At 41.5% G+C, this 16,981-nt stretch overlaps 2 protein-coding genes across 2 annotated transcripts; both read right to left on the reverse strand.

The window, feature by feature from the left end:
* Positions 1-1,666: 1,666 nt before the first annotated feature.
* LOC115798029 (uncharacterized) lies at positions 1,667-4,297 on the reverse strand. Its single transcript, XM_030754688.1, has 5 exons — positions 4,053-4,297; positions 3,520-3,831; positions 3,150-3,419; positions 2,942-3,025; positions 1,667-2,796 (listed from the first exon to the last, which is right to left on the reverse strand). The coding sequence occupies exons 1-5, from the start codon at positions 4,289-4,291 to the stop codon at positions 2,733-2,735; spliced, it is 969 nt and encodes a 322-aa protein (XP_030610548.1). The 5' UTR covers positions 4,292-4,297; the 3' UTR covers positions 1,667-2,732.
* A 151-nt stretch (positions 4,298-4,448) lies between these two features.
* On the reverse strand, positions 4,449-15,896 carry LOC115798567 (uncharacterized). Its single transcript, XM_030755457.1, has 4 exons — positions 15,619-15,896; positions 5,165-5,428; positions 4,792-5,046; positions 4,449-4,704 (listed from the first exon to the last, which is right to left on the reverse strand). Exons 1-4 carry the CDS (start codon positions 15,894-15,896, stop codon positions 4,449-4,451), a joined length of 1,053 nt encoding a protein of 350 aa, XP_030611317.1.
* Between the last annotated feature and the right edge of the window lie 1,085 nt (positions 15,897-16,981).

Consider the following 16,981-nt stretch of genomic DNA (forward strand, 5'->3'; position numbering starts at 1 on the left):
TGCAATTTAGAATCACCAATTAACCTAACCCCAGTAACTGCATGTAACTGCATGTGTCTGTACTGTGGGCAGAAACCGACAAAAAACCCCACACACAGGCATGAGGGGAACATGCAAACTCCACGTGTATTTATGTGATATTTTTATGATCACAAATATCAAGATTTAGATGTTGGAGATGCCCTCTCCTGGACACAAGCTGTAACTACAGGTGAAGTGAATACTGATGCATGCAGGAAATCTCAGAGCTGACAGATGAGAAATGTGATGTGGAGATTTTAGTGCTTACAGTACTTTATGGGGAAGTGATCACACACAGAGGAATGGAGCAGTGACTCACTGCTCTTATTGATTTAATTCCATTAAATCCTTCAATTATTTGATTATTTGAGTAATTTATGTAAATGATACCAACACGGAGTGATGCATTTCCTGAGTCATCTTCATATATTTTGATTGGTGTTTGCAGGCAGGTCAGTGGTGGAAAGGTTTTCCTAAAGCTGGAAAAATTAGAGAAATTATAACTGAAGCTGAAGAGATTTGACCTGAAGCCACAAATTGCTGCCTGTGACTGTTTTTCTTCTTCTTTAAAATCCTCCAGAAAAATGTCACATCATAATTGAACAAAGCTGATCTGGAAGTTTTGTAAACAGGAAAGGTGTTCAGTGTTAGGAGGCCAGACCTTGAAGCTGCCACACCAGGTTACAGCTCCATTAGATGTGACAGAGCAAGAGCACAAAGCTGAGGATGAGAAATTTACTGAAGATCATTTAGATTTTAGAGGACTAAAGGTCCTAAACAACAATGAATGTCAGTCTGTTTTTGAATATATGCACAGTTGTAACCGATCTCAGGTCAGCAGGCAGCTTGTTCCAAAGAACAGGACCACAACAGCTGAAAGCACCTTCAGCACAGTTCAAAGATCTGCAGCTGATGGCCTGTGAGGTCTGACTGGGTTATAGACACTGAGCAAGTCAGAGATGTACTGTAGGTCAAACCTGAGAGCTTTTTGAACTAATAAAGTATTTTAAAAGTAATTCTGTAAATGGATTAGTTCTTATATAGTGCTTTTCTACTCTAGCTGAACACTCAAAGCACTTTATTTACCCTTTCATACAAGCACTTCCTTCTGTAGCTTAGTGCTTATTATCTAACATTGACATATGTACTTGGACAGTTGCATCAGGGAGCAACTTGGGGTTCAGTAAAATATGTTTATGTGTATCCTGGAGCAGCCAGGAATCAAACCACCAACCTTCCAATTAGTAGATGACCTGCTCTACCTCCTGAGTCACACCCACCCCCAGTACTGCACTGGGAGCAAATGAAGTGACTTTAGTACTGGGGTAATATGGTCAAATTTCTGCATAGCTGTAAGGACTCTGGCTGCTGCATTTTGAATGAGTTGAACTCGTCCTGCTGATGATTTGGAGAGTCCTGTAAATACAGCGTTACAATAATCAAAGCTGCTTGATATGAAAGCATGGACCAATGTCTCAGAGTCAGTTTGAGATGGGAATGCTCTAAACTTAGATATATATATATATAGGGATATAGGGATGTTTATGATGATTTCTTCCAGTTATGTCAAAGTACCAAACATGGTTTTCTCCTGATGGTTCACTTATTGCATCATGACTCTGAGAAGCCTTTATAAAGTCTCTCTACTCTGTCCTGACTGAAAGATGCAGACCAGAATAAACTGTCACAGTTAGGCTGTGTGGCAGGCAGAGGTGGACCCAAATGCAGGATGTATGAGACAAAACTAAAGGTTTAAGTCAGCTTTAATGCTGCAACTGATTAAAGTCCAGAATACAAAATCCAAGGTCAGGCTTAAACCATTCTGTGACAGTCAGAAAACTAAAGGGGAGGTACACACAGAGAGGTGGATACTCAGCCAACAACACAACAATGAACAGAAGAAAACTGGGGGCTTAAATCCACACAAGGTAATTGGGAGAGTGGAGACAGAGGGAACAACAGGTGAACCAAATCAAACTAATAACAAAGGAAGCAAAACCAAACAAAACACAGGACTGTCAAAATAAAACAGGAAATGATCAACCATGACGCACACGCAGACTTGATAAAACACGAGGAAATGCATACACACTGGAGAAACCAGACATAAGGGACTCCACACAACAACACTAAGGGGAAACCCACAAGGATAACTAAACTCTAAAGCTATGGGAAGGGAAACCAAACAAAGAAAAGGGCCAAGACACGAGGACAAAATAGACACAGGAACACAGACACGGGGAAGACAAGAACAAAAGGGGAACCAGAATGAAATACAAAGTACTATAATAACTATAAACAAAAACAGAATACAAAACTACTACAAACCGAGAAGCTAAGATATAAGAAAAACTAGTAAAACACAACCAGAAATATAACAAAAAAAACAAAACTTCACTAACAGGACTCAAAACACAGTTTAGGACCATGACATAAACACAGTTATGACAAAAGTACTGAGAAAATAAATGAGTTCGGCTCACAGCACTGATAGGACAGTGATGGATTCTTTGTTTGGTCTCAATGAGAAAATCTGCATCATTACAGCAGCAACAGATCATCATCAAAGCTCCTCTGACCTAATGTCACTGTATCCTACACTGATGACTCCATGAACACAGCATCAGCGCTCACACTCCACCCAATACTTTAATGTAATGATGACGAGAAGAGAGGAAACCAACGACTCCCTGATGATGATGACGACTGCTTCAGATCTCAAACTGCTCGTGTTCCTTAAAGGCTGCTCTGTGCACGATGTTGTTGCTGAAGAGTCTAGAAAGAGACCAAAGCAGAGAGCAAAGGTCACTCATTCACACAGAACAACATGAATTCATGTGAGCTCAGACTGAGAATGATTCCTCTGAGAGTCTGAGGAGAAGCTTCTTCACTGATGGTGCACTGATTCATGTTGGCTCACCGCACACAGTTAATGGAGGGGTTGATGGAGAGCAGCTGGAGCAACACAGCAGTCGACGCATCAGTGAGCAGATTGTGACTCAGACTGTAACACAAACACAACAAGTGACACTGATTTATCACCACACTTTCTATTATTGTAGTGTGTGTGTGAACAGGGCTGATGTTTATTTGTGCCTCCCAGAGAAGGATCAGTGTGTGACACTCACTCCAGGACTTGGACTTTGTGCAGATGTGTGATGAGAGGGAGCAACAGCTGGTCAGTGAGATAACAGTGGCTGAGGTCCAGCTCTGTCAGACCTTCGCACGAGTCCAGCATCTGGACCAAAGCCCCACAGACCCTCTGATCCAGGGTGGTGTGGCTGAGATCCAGCTCTCCACCCAGAGCTCTGCACAGGGACACCGCCCGCCTCACTGTGTCCCTCTCACTGTTCACAGGAACCAGAGACAGCAGCTTGAGGAGGACAGTTTTACTGACTCTAAACAGGACAAACAGAGCAAAGAGAAACTGTCAAGATGCCTCAGCATTAATGTGAACAAGCTTCTCTCTGGTTTAGGTTCTTCAGTGGTCTCTCCCACCTGAGGTTGACCAAGTGGAGGAAAGGAAACAGCAGGTCCAGCACGCTGCCCTCCACCTCACAGTCTCGCAGGTCGAGCTGTGTGTCTGTGTGTCTGTGGCTGCTGTGTCTCAGGATGGTGGAGATGGCCCTGCAGTCATCAGCAGTCAGACTCAGAGGCTCAGTCTGATCCTCCTCTGGTAGCTCTACACAGGAGGAGAAGGACAGATCCAAGCTGTGCTGCAGAGCTCTCAGCAGGCCTGATGCTGCCTCCTGCTGGGCATCACAGGCAGCACAGCAGTGGATGAACCTCAGCAGCTGATTCCTGTCAACACTGCAGGAAAAACGCATGCAGAAATATCAGATGATGAAGAGGACACTGGAGATTATTTTAACAGGTCTAATTAGGATTGTGAATTTCCCTTTCAGCTTAATGTTGGAGGATCTGATCAGCAGCAGCTGTTAATGTGGCAGGTAGAAAGTTAAATGCTGACTTTTCTAGGAAAGTGGACTTCATACGCTCATGTTACATAAAGTTTACCACTGATATCTGACCTGAGATGAGAAACTTTGTGCAGTATGAAGAGGATGGACTCCATTCCCTCTGTTGGTATGGAGGTCCGCAGGAGGTTCAGTTTAACTTTGTCTCCATGTTTGAGGATGAAGATCAGAGCAGCACAGTCCACTGAGTCCAGCTGTCTGCTGCTCAGGTCGATCACATGATCAAATGACCTCAGGAACCTGGGTACAGCGTGACTGGCATGAGCTTTATGGAGCTCTCTGATGGAGGTCATCACAAAGCTGGGACTGGGCCGGAAAACATACATTTTATTTCCAGGAACATTTTGTTTAATGGAGCCATAAACTGCTGATTAAAGATGAGACACAGCATTTCAAATCCTCATTTTTAAACAGGATAAACTGTGTATTTGGTAAAAGATCAAACTAAATTCACCACCTTTTAAACACAATCCTGTCCAGAAAGGGAAGCAGACGTGTGGTTTCCTCCTGTAAGAAGAGGTTCTTCCTCAGGTCCACAGTGATGGTCTGAGCTGACGACTGCTGCAGCAGATAGAGAAGAAGCTCCCAGTTCAGACAGCAGGAGCTCAGGTCTCCACCAAGCTTACTCAAGAAGGACAAAGTCAAGTTCTTGTCCTGGATTTCATGGAGGAGGACCAGAAGCTGCTGGAAGTTCTTTTCACTCAGTCTGCAGATGAATAAATGAACAATAATTTATCTGATTTTTAAATAGTTTTCTACATTATGCCTTTTCAAGTTCAGGAAAGACATTTACCTGATTGTTAGAGGACCATCATGAAGCAGCAGTGTAATGAGACACTGAGCAGGGATGCAGGTCTCAGTCAGGTCTAACCGTCCGATGGTCCAGTATCTCAGCAGGGAAGCCAAACCACTGACAGCCCTCAGCAATACTCTCTCTGATGGTTGGACTTTCTCAGGCACCAGAGAAAGCTCTTCAACAGCCAGTGGACAGACCACTCTGCCTCTTCTTACCCACTGAGACAGGAGCAAGGACATGCCGATGGAAAGCCTGAAGATCAAAGAGAGAAAAGAGCAGAAATGATGAACAGCAATAACTAAAGATTCAAACTGGACAGCAGATAAATGGTGTTATAAGAACAACAGAGAGTCATGATTTAAATTCCTGCCTCAGACTGTGCAGCGGTGTTGTGTGTCTAAAGAGGACAGCGGCTCCTCTGACAGACATCTTGCTGGGTGTGAGGATGAGATCCACTTTAGAGCCACACAGTTTGAGAACTCTGCCCACAGAGCAGCAGGTTCTCCTGTGTAACTGTCCTGTTAACAGCAGCTGGAACCCCAGGAGCTGCAGCAGAGACTCCAGCTGCTGGGCCTCCTCTCTGGATCTGACAGAGATGGATGTACACACTCTCTGGAAGAACTCTGGACCAGCGCTAAAACACAGAGAAGATGAAATGTGAAAAAAGAGGCTGAGCTACATTATTACCAAAATATTATACAGATTTTTGTGAACAAAATAGCATTTTATTTTTTAATTAATTAATTAATTTTTTTATTTAACCTTTATTTATACAAGTCGTTCCATTGAGACTCAGTGTCTCATTTACAAGAGAGACCTGTTTCTAACATAATACATTTACAACAATAAAATAAAAATTTATGTGCTTAGCAGTGATGGTTTTAAACTGCATTAAAACAACATCCTGTTGAAATAGATTATGAATTAAAAAAAAAAAATTCCTCGACATTATTACGCTGTATATGAAAAGTTGCTTCCATCCAAATCATTGGTGACTGAGCGTTGGTTTCATGTACCTGAGCTGTGAGATATAAGGCAGACACTGAAGGAAACTCTTCACTTCACTCTCTTCATGTGGGCAGCCTGTCAGGTCCACTTCTTTCTTCTCTGTTTGGAGTTTCAGCACTTCCAGGAGGATGGAGGGCTTTCTCTCTGGGAGGCATATGAACCAGACTGCAGGAGCTGACTGGAAAACTGACTGGAATAATGGAAGGACACTCAGACCAGTTTCAGTCTTATAGTCCTTCACATGGTAGTACAGATCCAGCAGGAAATCACACTGATATTGCTTTTGTTCACCATCATCCAGGGATTTCTCATTCAAAGGGAATGTTTGATATGTGCACACTGATGATAACAGCTTCAGCATCTTCTCTCCTGTCTGCTGTTCTCTGTCTGCTGCTGCACAGAACAGACTCACAAAGAACCTGACTGCTTTATGAAGATGTGACTTCTGAGGATGAACACTGCAACAATAAGAAGGAAACATTTAGTGATGCGTGGAACAACAGTGATACGCTCTGTGTTGACCAGCTGTGGCAATCACCGCTGTTAAAGGGTTAACTAGACCTGAATGTGAGGCAGTTTTCCAATCCTTAGTAAATGACATGCTTTGTGATTTTCTTAAATCAATTTGTTTTGTTTGTCTTGATATTTTGTGACTCCCCCCCACCCCGTACCTTTCAGAGCACCAGTCTGGTGTCCAGTTTTTTTTTTGTGAAAGCAGAAAAATGTGAGTTTCACCTTGATTCAGTTTCATTTCTAATGAATTTATGAATGAATTTACAGCCGATATATTGATTTGTATTTTTATTTTCTGTTCTTTTTTTAAGCAATAAAGAGGAGGAACAGTAAGTCCCACCCTCTCTGTAGGCAGCTGTTTGAGAGAAGTCAGAGTGCAGCTGAGCTAGAACACCAAAGGGTGTTGGTTGGATAACTAGTGTGAAGCAGGTTTTGTGCACATTGAAAGATGAGACTCTGTAATGTGCATGCCAGGAGGAAATTCAGCAGTGTGTATGACAGGAGTGACTGTGTTTGAACTGTTTCATGGTGAGTTTAGCTCAGTTTAGCCTGACTAGCCTTGTAGCCATGTTATCTGTTGATGCATTAGCATGACAGCCTATTTCCTTTTGCTTAAATTTGAACTTGACTTTGCATGACATTTCCTGCTGGTACGGTTGTTTAAAACCTTTAGTTAAGGTAGTTTGTTTTTGCTTCAATAAAGTGAATGGAAATTTTAAATATGAATTATAGCTGTGATTCCTTTTGATACCAGATTACCTAAGTCCATGTACAGCTACAGGGGAATCCTTACAATGAACCATGAGTGATAATAATATTTAGGATGATTAATATAACTACTGCATACAGTAGAGAAAACAAGTAATGCATACACTGCCACTTTTCCAAGTTTCCCACCTACAAAGAATGAAGATGTCTGTGATTTTTATCATAGGTACACTTCAACTGTGAGAGACAGAATCTAAAAAAAAAAAATCCATAATATCACATTGTGTGATTTCCAAATAATTTGCACTTTACTGCATTAAATAAGTATTCTGGCTCTCATAGACCTGTTAGAGAAAAACTAAGTAGCCCTCCTATTCTGCATTCATTATCTGTATTAATTGCACCTGTTTGAACTTGCTACCTGTATAAAAGACACCTGTCCACACACTCAATCACACTCCAACCTCTCCACCATACCCAAGACCAAAGACCTGTCTAAGGACACCAGGGGCAGAATTGGTCCTGGTCAATGGCCTGAAGAGAGCTGGGACCACAGTCTCAAAGATGACCATTAGTAACACAATATGCCATCATGGATTAAAATCCTAAAGGGCACGCAAGGTCCCCCTGTACACACCAGCAAATGTCCAAGCTCGTTTGAAGTTCACCAGTGACCATCTGGATGATCCAGAGGAGGTATGGGAGAAGGTCATGTGGTCAGATGAGACCAAAATGGAGCTTTTTGGTATCAAATCCACTTCCCCTGTGTTTGGAGGACGAAGGATGAATACAACCCCAAGAACACGTTCCAAACTTGAAGCACAGGGGTGCAACTTTGGGGGTGCTTTTCTGCAAAGGTGACTGGACGACTGCCCTGTATTGCAGGGAGGATGGATGGGGTCATATATTGGGAGATTTTGGCCAACCACTTCCTTCCCTCAGTCAGAGCACTGAAGATGGGGCTGGGTCTTCCAGCATGACAAATACTTGAAACACACAGGCAGGGCAACTAAGGAGGGGCTCTGTAAGAAGGATTTTAAGATTCTGGAGTGGCCGAGCTGGTCTCCAGACCTGAACCCATAGAAAATCTCTGGAGGCAGCAGAAACTCAATAATACCGAGCGATTGCCCCAAAACCTGAAAGATCTGAAGAAGACCTGTATGGAGGAGTGGGCCAAAATCCAGCTGCAGCGTGTGCAAACTTGATCAATAACTACAGGAAATGTCTGATTTCTGTAATTGCAAACAAAGGTTTTTTTTGTTTGTTTTTTGTTTTTTTATTGTATCAAATACTTCAGTCTTGCAAAATAGTTGAAGTGTAACTATAATAAAAAAAATTATTATTGTAGCTAAAAAGAAGTCATGATGGATAAAAAAAAGGTAGAATACTGTGAAAAAAAATTGCTGTGCCAAAAATATTGTTGCAGCAGTATTTTAAGAGTTCTGGTTTCATTTTCATTGTGGGCATTAAATATTGGTGTTTCCTCATTTAATGCAGTAACATCCCTGTTTTACAGGCTGGGATTTTAATATCCAATGTAAATTCCACTGATTTTGGATTCTCCTTGATGACAGAGAGCCGCCTGTGCGCCTCCTTACTCTGAGGAGCTGCTCTGAGATTTCACTGTGCTGGAGTAGGAGACCATCCACTACTTTGTTCATTTCAGCTGAGTCACCTGTGTGAAATCACAGCATCAAACATCCTGACTAATTAGTTTAATTCAGGAGCACTCTGGAACTGAACCAGACTGGACGCTGACGTCTCTGACTACAAACAAAAGGAATGTTAAACCTGAGGAACAAACTAAAGAAATTCCAAATGCTTAAAAGTCCTGGAAACATTTTCCTGCATTAACAGTGCCCTATGATGGACACTTTGTTTATGTTTGTTTGTGAAGGTCTGTGAAATATTTACAGTTGTTTTGTGAAAACCTTATTCATGCGCATTTAAAAAGGCATTTAAAAAGGCATTTAAAAATGAAACACTAAAATTGTACAATAACAGTAAACTGCTGATTGAATTAATTTACCTGAGCTGTGAGATATAAGGCAGACACTGAAGTAAACTCCTCACTTCACTCTCTTCATTTGAGCACCTTGTCAGCTCCACTTGTTTCTTCTCTGCATGGAGTTTCAGCACTTCCAGGAGGATGGAGGTCTTTCTCTCTGAGAGGTTTATGAACCAGACTGCAGGAGCTAACTGGAAAACTGACTGTAATGATGGAAGGACACTCAGACCTGTTTCAGACTCACAGTCCTTCAAATGGGAGTACAGATCCAGCAGGAAATCACATTGGTATGTCTTGTCTTCATAATTGGTCAAGCATTCACCATTAATAGGGAATGTTTCATATGTGCACACTGATGACAACAGCTCCAGGAACTCGTCTTCTGCCTCTGCTGCTGCACAGAACAGATTCCCAAAGAACTTGATTTCTTCATGCAACTCCACAAAATCAACACTGGAACAATAAGAAGGAAACATTTAGTGATGATTTGATCTCAACCGCATAAACACAACCACACACTACTGATGGACTCCATCTGGTCCATGTGTGTCCTGTATATAATGAAAGTCCATTTTAAAGCCATCTTCCATCAGAGCAGCTGAACATTGTTTTTAGACTGTTACTGACTCACAACACAAACACTAATCCTGTGTGTGAAATCACTGCTTACTGAACTGTAACTGTCATTTTATTTGCTGTCTGACTTTAGAGAGTCAAACACTAAATATCAACAATATAGAAACACACAGAGTGGAACAACAACATCTACACTTCATATCTTGGACAACAGCAGCTTCACCTGCTGCTGAGATCACACACATGTAAATCAAACTTATTCTAAACATATTCAGGTGTTATTAACATAAACTGAAAGGGATGTTAGTTCATCTGTATAGTAACAGCTGCTAAATCACCCTTCAATGCAACAAAGAACTAAAACTGTTCAAATAAATACAGTGAAGTACTCTGTACTTCGCTGTATTGCCCTCTGAAATTAGACAGAATATAACTGAAATTTGACCATATGAATGAATTCAGTGTGTAAATAGACATGGTTAACCAAAAATAAAGAAAATTTACATTTTTAAATTGTACAATAACATTAAACTATATGGAACTTTAAATATTTCTTCTGATTGAATTTTTTTTTTACCTGAGCTGTGAGATATAAGGCAGACACTGAAGAATCATCATCCCTTCACTCTCTTTATATGAGAAGCCTGTCAGCTCCAAGTCTTTCTTCTGTGGTTGGAGTTCCAGCTCTTCCAGGAGGATGGAGGTCTTTCTCTCTGAGAGGTTTATGGACCAGAGTTCAGGATCTGAAAGACCTGACTGTAATGATGAAAGGATACTCAGACCTGTTCTTTCCTCATATTCCTTCACATGGGAGTACAGATCCAGCAGGAACTCAAAATCACTTTTCTCAGCCATGGTGCACCCATTAAAAGGGAATCTTAAATTTCTGCACACTGGTGATAACATATCCTGTAGCTCCATTCCTAAGAGGTATCCTCTCTCTGCTGCTGCACAGAACAGATTCCCAAAGAACCTGCCTGCTTCATGGATATCTGACCTCTGAGAATCAAGCCTGGAACAATAATAAAGAAACATTTAGTGATGATTTGATCTCAAAAATAAAATATGTGAGCATTTCATAACTAATAGAGTTAATAATAATAATAATAATAATAATAATAATAATAATAATACAGTTCATTAACTGATAATAAGACTGATCACAAATTTATTTAAAATATCAGCTTTCAAAGCAACAATAAGCAAATAAATACAGTGAAGTACAGACAGCAATGTTTCCCTCCCTTATGTTCTAACTGAAAATATGCCCCCATATAGTCACTGTGTTTAAATAAATATGGATGACCAAAAATAAAGAACATTTACATTTTTAAATTGTACAATTATGATAAAATTTATTTAACTTAAAATGTTCCTTTTACTGATTGACTTCATTTACCAGAGCTCTGAGATATAAGGCAGGCAAAAAAGGAAACTCATCATTTCACTCTCTTCATATGTGCAGACTGTCAGCTCCACTTCTTTCTTCTCTGGTTGGAGTCTCAGCACTTCCAGGAGGATGGAGGTCTTACTCTCTGAGAGGTTTATGAACCAGACTGTAGGAGTTGACTGGAAAAGTGACTGTAATGATGGAAGGACACTCAGACCTGTTTTAGTGTCATAGTCCTTCAAATGGGAGTACAGATCCAGCAGGAAATCACACTGAAATTCATCACGCGAGTATCTGCGATCAACAGGGAATGTTTTGTATCTGCACACTGATGATAACAGCTCCAGTATCTTCTCTCCTGTCTGCTGTTCTCTCTCTGCTGCTGCACAGATCAGATTCCCAAACAACCTGACTGCTTCATGAAGATGTGACCTGTCAGGATGAACACTGGAACAATAAGAAAGAAACATTTAGTGATGATTTGATCTCAGCTGCATAAACACAACCACACACTACTGATGGACTCCATCTTGTCCATGTGTGTCCTGTATATAATGAAAGTCCATTTTTTTTTTCATTATTTTTATTGAACTAAAATACATATAATTTGGCGATGTCATCAAGTAACACTTTTTAATATTTTCAACTGGTCTTTCAAAGTTCCTAATACAACTTCTTTTTCCTTTGTTGTTTCCTGTAATCTTATCTTACAGCCATATTTCCAGCTTAGTAGGATAAATAAAGAACTTAAAAATTACTTCTAATTGCAGTTTTAGAATCATGATCCAATTATTCACTTAGGAAAACTATCAATACTATAAAAATTAGGCATAATTTCAAAAAGAAAAGAGAAGTGTAATATGAAGAAAACAGTACATTAAAGCAACTTACAGAAATGAAGGTCTTTCTACACATTAAACCACAGAGGTAGTGAGTTCAGGCATGCACCAAATAAATGGGTTCCACAAAACCTTCATTTTCAGTTGTAATCTTGCTTTTCTCCACAGTGAATGCAGCTTTAACTCTCTGTGTGCTACGCTAGGTGCCTGTGGCCTTAACCGTGGTGCTGAAATTGTTTAATTTTCTATTAAAGATTCTTAATAATCAGCTCCTTATCATTGCCATCCTCAGGAACTACAGCCAATATAAAGAAAGGTGGATCCAGCTCTAATTTAAGGCCCCAAATCCTCTGAATTTTCTTTTGAAAATTTTTGCAAAAGAATATTTTTGGGCAATCCCAAAATATGTGTATAAAATCCTGAAATGGTCAGTCTCTCCAGCACAATGCAGATGTGTTTAGAAGTGATAGGAGGAGTGGTAAAGTCACATTTTCACTTTCCAGTCATATCAGCCATCCAGACTGCGCTTTTGGTCACTTTATATCCTGCTTTAAATGATTCCAGCTATCTGTCATCTGTTATCATAATGTTTGCTTCTAATTCCATGAAACTCCTTTCTGAAGCCATTTTCCATCAGAGCAACATTGTTTTTAGACTGTTAGATTTAGACTTCTTCAAGTTATTTCACAGAAAATCCCGTCTTAGATAGTTAATCATGTAAAGTCAAGTTCATTTACCTGAGCTGTGAGATATAAGGCAGACACTGCAGGAAAGTCCTCACGTCACTCTCTTCATGTGAGCAGACTCTCAGCTCCACTTCTTTCTTCTCTGGTTGGAGTTTCAGCACTTCCAGGAGGATGGAGATCTTTCGCTCTGACAGGTTTATGGACCAGACTGCAGGAGCTAAGAGAACTGACTGTAATGATGGAAGGACACTCAGACCTGTTTTAGTCTCACATTCCTTCAAATGGGAGTAAAGATCCAGCAGGAAATCACACTGATATTCATCACCCTTGTGTCTCATAATCAATGGGAATGTTTCATATGTGCACATTGATGATAACAGCTCCAGTATCTTCTCTCCTGTCTGCTGTTTTCTCTCTGCCGCTGCACAGAACAGATTCACAAAGAACCTGACTGTTTCATGAAGATCTGACCTCTTAGATTCAACCCTGGAACAATAAGAAGGAAACATTTAGTGATGATTTGATCTCAGCTGCATAAACACAATCACACACTACTTATGGACTCCGTCTTGTCCATGTGTGTCCTGGAGTTCTTCTACATTCCAGCTTGTATACCCGAATTTGGTATCCAAGTACTCTGGCAACTTCCAGATCTGCTATTCAACACAGGAGGCTACAACTGGTTGGCACCACCTTGAGACGAGCATTACCATGGGATGCAGAGGCTTTCCTATCCTCTTTACAGTGACCTTTGAGATTATCCAGATAGGCAGGAGACAGATGGTTCAAGGAGTAAGATCACAATCAGGCCAACGATTACCACAATGTAACAAACCTCTTACCAACTGGGGCTTGTACTGTCTGGTCCCTCAATAGGTCTGAAGAACTCTTTACCTGGGCCAGAATGAAAATCAAACCATCCAAGTCTCACAGTTGCTCAATCTGCAACAGAGGCATCTACCAGGGAAACTCAAGGTTTAGTGCTATAAATTTACCCTTTACCATTGTTTGATGTGGCCTCTCAAACTGTGCACGATAACAACTACAGTGTCAAAGATGGATGCCAAGGCCAGTAGTTTCATCCGCAAGTGGCTGGGCCTGTCACCTACCCTCTCCAGCACAGCTCTCTTTGATCGAAACACGCTTCAGCTGCCACTGAGATCTATCACCCTCGGCTACAGACAGGAGAAGGTCAGGCTCGTGCTAGAGCAACTCATCAGAGCCATCTGTAAGAGATGTCAAAGCACCAGTCCAAACACATTCTGGTCTAAAGCCTCTAGGAAGGAGAGGAAAGAACTCAGTATCAGAAGTGGTCAGGGCAGAGGAAGAGCATTATAAGATCAGGGCGCTCAGCCAACGGTAGCAGGAATATTGGAAGACCTGGGAATGAGTGATCAACAGGTGCATAAGTTGGTTAGACATGTGGAGGATGCCCCAAGCTAGATTAAGCTTCCCCATTAAGTCCACCTAGCCCCAGATACCTCCGGCTATGGTTTGGCTCTGAACAAATCTGCCAGCTCTGCAATGCTCCAGGCCCAAGCCTGCAGCACATCCTCTCCAGCTGTAAAACATCCTTGGCAAAGAGTCAGTAATGGTGGTGCCATGACAGAGTACTGCACAAACTGGCAAAGGTGCTGGAAGCATGCAGGCTTGAAGCAAACAGACCAGCAAGCAACATTCAAGCAGCTGATTCTCTTCATAAGACAAGCAGCCAAAGTGAAAGATCACTGCTAAAGCCTTGGTGTGATTAGAACTTGAGAGTGGACCTCAACTTACAGCTCAAATTCCCGACAGAGATCACAACAACTTATCTACGACCAGAAAACATCATGTGGTCCACCTCAGCACAGAGGGAGGGATGGAGGCAGCCTTCGAGAGGAAGAAAGATAAATACTCAGAGCCGGCAGCTGACTGCAGAGAGGCAGGGTGGTCAGCTGTAACTTACCCTGTTGAAGTCGGCTGCAGAGGCTTCATGGGAAAATCAACCCAGCGATTTCTTAAAGAGTGTCAAAGTCACTGGCTACAAGCTGAAGAAGCCCTTCAAAGAGCAGGCGGAAAAGGCAGAGCAGGGGAGGTTTAGGCTGTGGCTAAGAAGAAAAGACAGGGCTTGGGGGAAGCAAGGATCCTAGGGTGAGTTGCGGGGACAGTAGGGAGACGTCCCTGTCCTTTGCTCTGCCACCACGAGATGTTCCGGGATTAATAGAGCAAAACGTCGATGAGTGGAGGTTTTCGGCTGATGACCCTGCAATCGACCCATTGGCACCATCAGAGGTGCGCCAGGCAGCAATGCCCAGCAGGCATGCCAGCACCTGTGCCTATATGTAAACTCAATGTTAAAGCCATCTTCCATCAGAGCAGCTGAACATTGTTTTTAGACTGTTACTGACTCACAACACAAACACTAATCCTGTGTGTGAAATCACTGCGTACTGAACTGTAACAGTCATTTTACTTGCTGTCTGACTTTAGAGAGTCAAACACTAAATATCAACAATATAGAAACACACAGAGCGGAACAACAACATCTACACTTCATATGTTGGACAACAGCAGCTTCACCTGCTGCTGAGATCCCACGCTGTAAATCAAACTACAGGTGGAGACACAAAGTGATGAAGACTCTGTAACTACAAACTCTTTGGGTTGACGTTTGAGAACCCAAGTGCAGAACTCAGAAGACAGAGGGGAACATAAGCTGAATCTTTAATGCTGATTTGTTCAAAGGAAAAAAAAAAAAAAACATGGTCCAAGAAATAGAAAAGAAAACCAGGAGCCCCAAGAAATGGCTTTCTTATCAGGTAAATACTGGCAAAACCTGTCCAAACTCCTTGTGGGGTCTTGTGGGTTTTATTTATTCAGTCACATGGTGAATTTCATGACAACAATCAAGATAGAGTATTGATGACTAAATAGCAACTGATTTTCCAAGAATAAAAATAGAAAATGTAAAAACATAAAACTGATGACAAAGAAATACATCAATATTTAATAAAGTACCAAACTCTTGGAATTTATGGAACTTAAAAGATTTCTTCAGATTATTTCACAGAAAATCCCTTCTTAGATAGTTAATCATGTAAAGTCAAGTTCATTTACCTGAGCTGTGAGATATAAGGCAGACACTGAAGGAAACTCCTCACTTCACTCTCTTCATGTGAGCAGCCTGTCAGCTCCACTTGTTTCTTCTCTGGTTGGAGTTTCAGCACTTCCAGGAGGATGGAGGTCTTTCTCTCTGAGAGGTTTATGGACCAGACTGCAGGAGCTAAAAGAACTGACTGTAATGATGGAAGGACACTCAGGCCTGTTTTAGTCTCATAGTCCTTCAAATGGGAGTAAAGATCCAACAGGAAATCACACTGATATTTATCACCCATGTATCTCTTAATCAAAGGGAATGTTTCATATCTGCACACCGATGATAACAGCTCCAGTATCTTCTCTCCTGTCTGCTGTTTTCTCTCTGCTGCTGCACAGAACAGATTCACAGTGATCCTGACTGTTTCATGAAGATCTGAACTCCAAAGATCAAGACTGGAACAATAAGAAGGAAACATTTAGTGATGCGATGAACAACAGTGATGATTTAATATCAGCTACATAAATATAACAACACACTACTGATGGACTCCAGAGCAGCTGAACATTATTTTTAGACTGTTACTATCGTGGGCGTGTTGTGTTTGGTTTTTTTTTAAGACATTTTTATTAGTGACAAACCAGACAACAAATGTATAATTCTTATTCAGCATATGCACCTATTCACACATTTAACAATACTGACAAAATGGTGCATCAAAAGGTGCCATACAATGTACACGTGACATCCCCCCTCCCTTTTTTTTGCCTCCCCTCCCATTTTACCTTCTCTTCGCCCCCTTTATAGGGAAAAAAAGTACCCCCAACCCTATTCACATCTCAGTTCTTTTGGTTTTGGGCAGTGATTTAGGTTTGTTATGTGCCCTGCCTAGCCCCCACATAAACCTGCATCTGCCCACACTAAGTCTCCTGAACTTATCTTCACTGCGCATAAATGACTGTATACTTGAGTCTCAGCAAGCTATCCCACAGTCAGAGGTTTTGATTTCTGAATTTCACAAGAATGAGATGACTGTTTTCTGCTTTTGAGTTGGCTAAAGTTACGTGAATTGAGGCTGCACCTGAGCTGTTATTGACCAGGCTGGAAACTAATTTAAACCCTAGGTTTTTGGTTCTTGAGCTGGCAATTTTGAGACTGAGAGTTCTGTTTCTGATTCAGCCACTTCTAAAAATTGGTTGTGTGTTTCTGAGCTGGCACATTCAGAAACTGTTGTGTTTCTTAGTTAGCCTCACCGGAAACTAAAGCACTGCTTGGGGTCTCCCCAGAGACTGTTGTTTTATTCCTGCTCAGAGGGTGAGGGCATCTGGGCCACAGCCCGTCCCTGTATCAGTTCCCTTTCTGAGAGTGAGAGCAGCCTGGCCA

The sequence above is a fragment of the Archocentrus centrarchus genome, chromosome 2, assembly GCF_007364275.1.
Source record: "Archocentrus centrarchus isolate MPI-CPG fArcCen1 chromosome 2, fArcCen1, whole genome shotgun sequence".
NCBI classification, from domain to species: domain Eukaryota; kingdom Metazoa; phylum Chordata; class Actinopteri; order Cichliformes; family Cichlidae; genus Archocentrus; species Archocentrus centrarchus.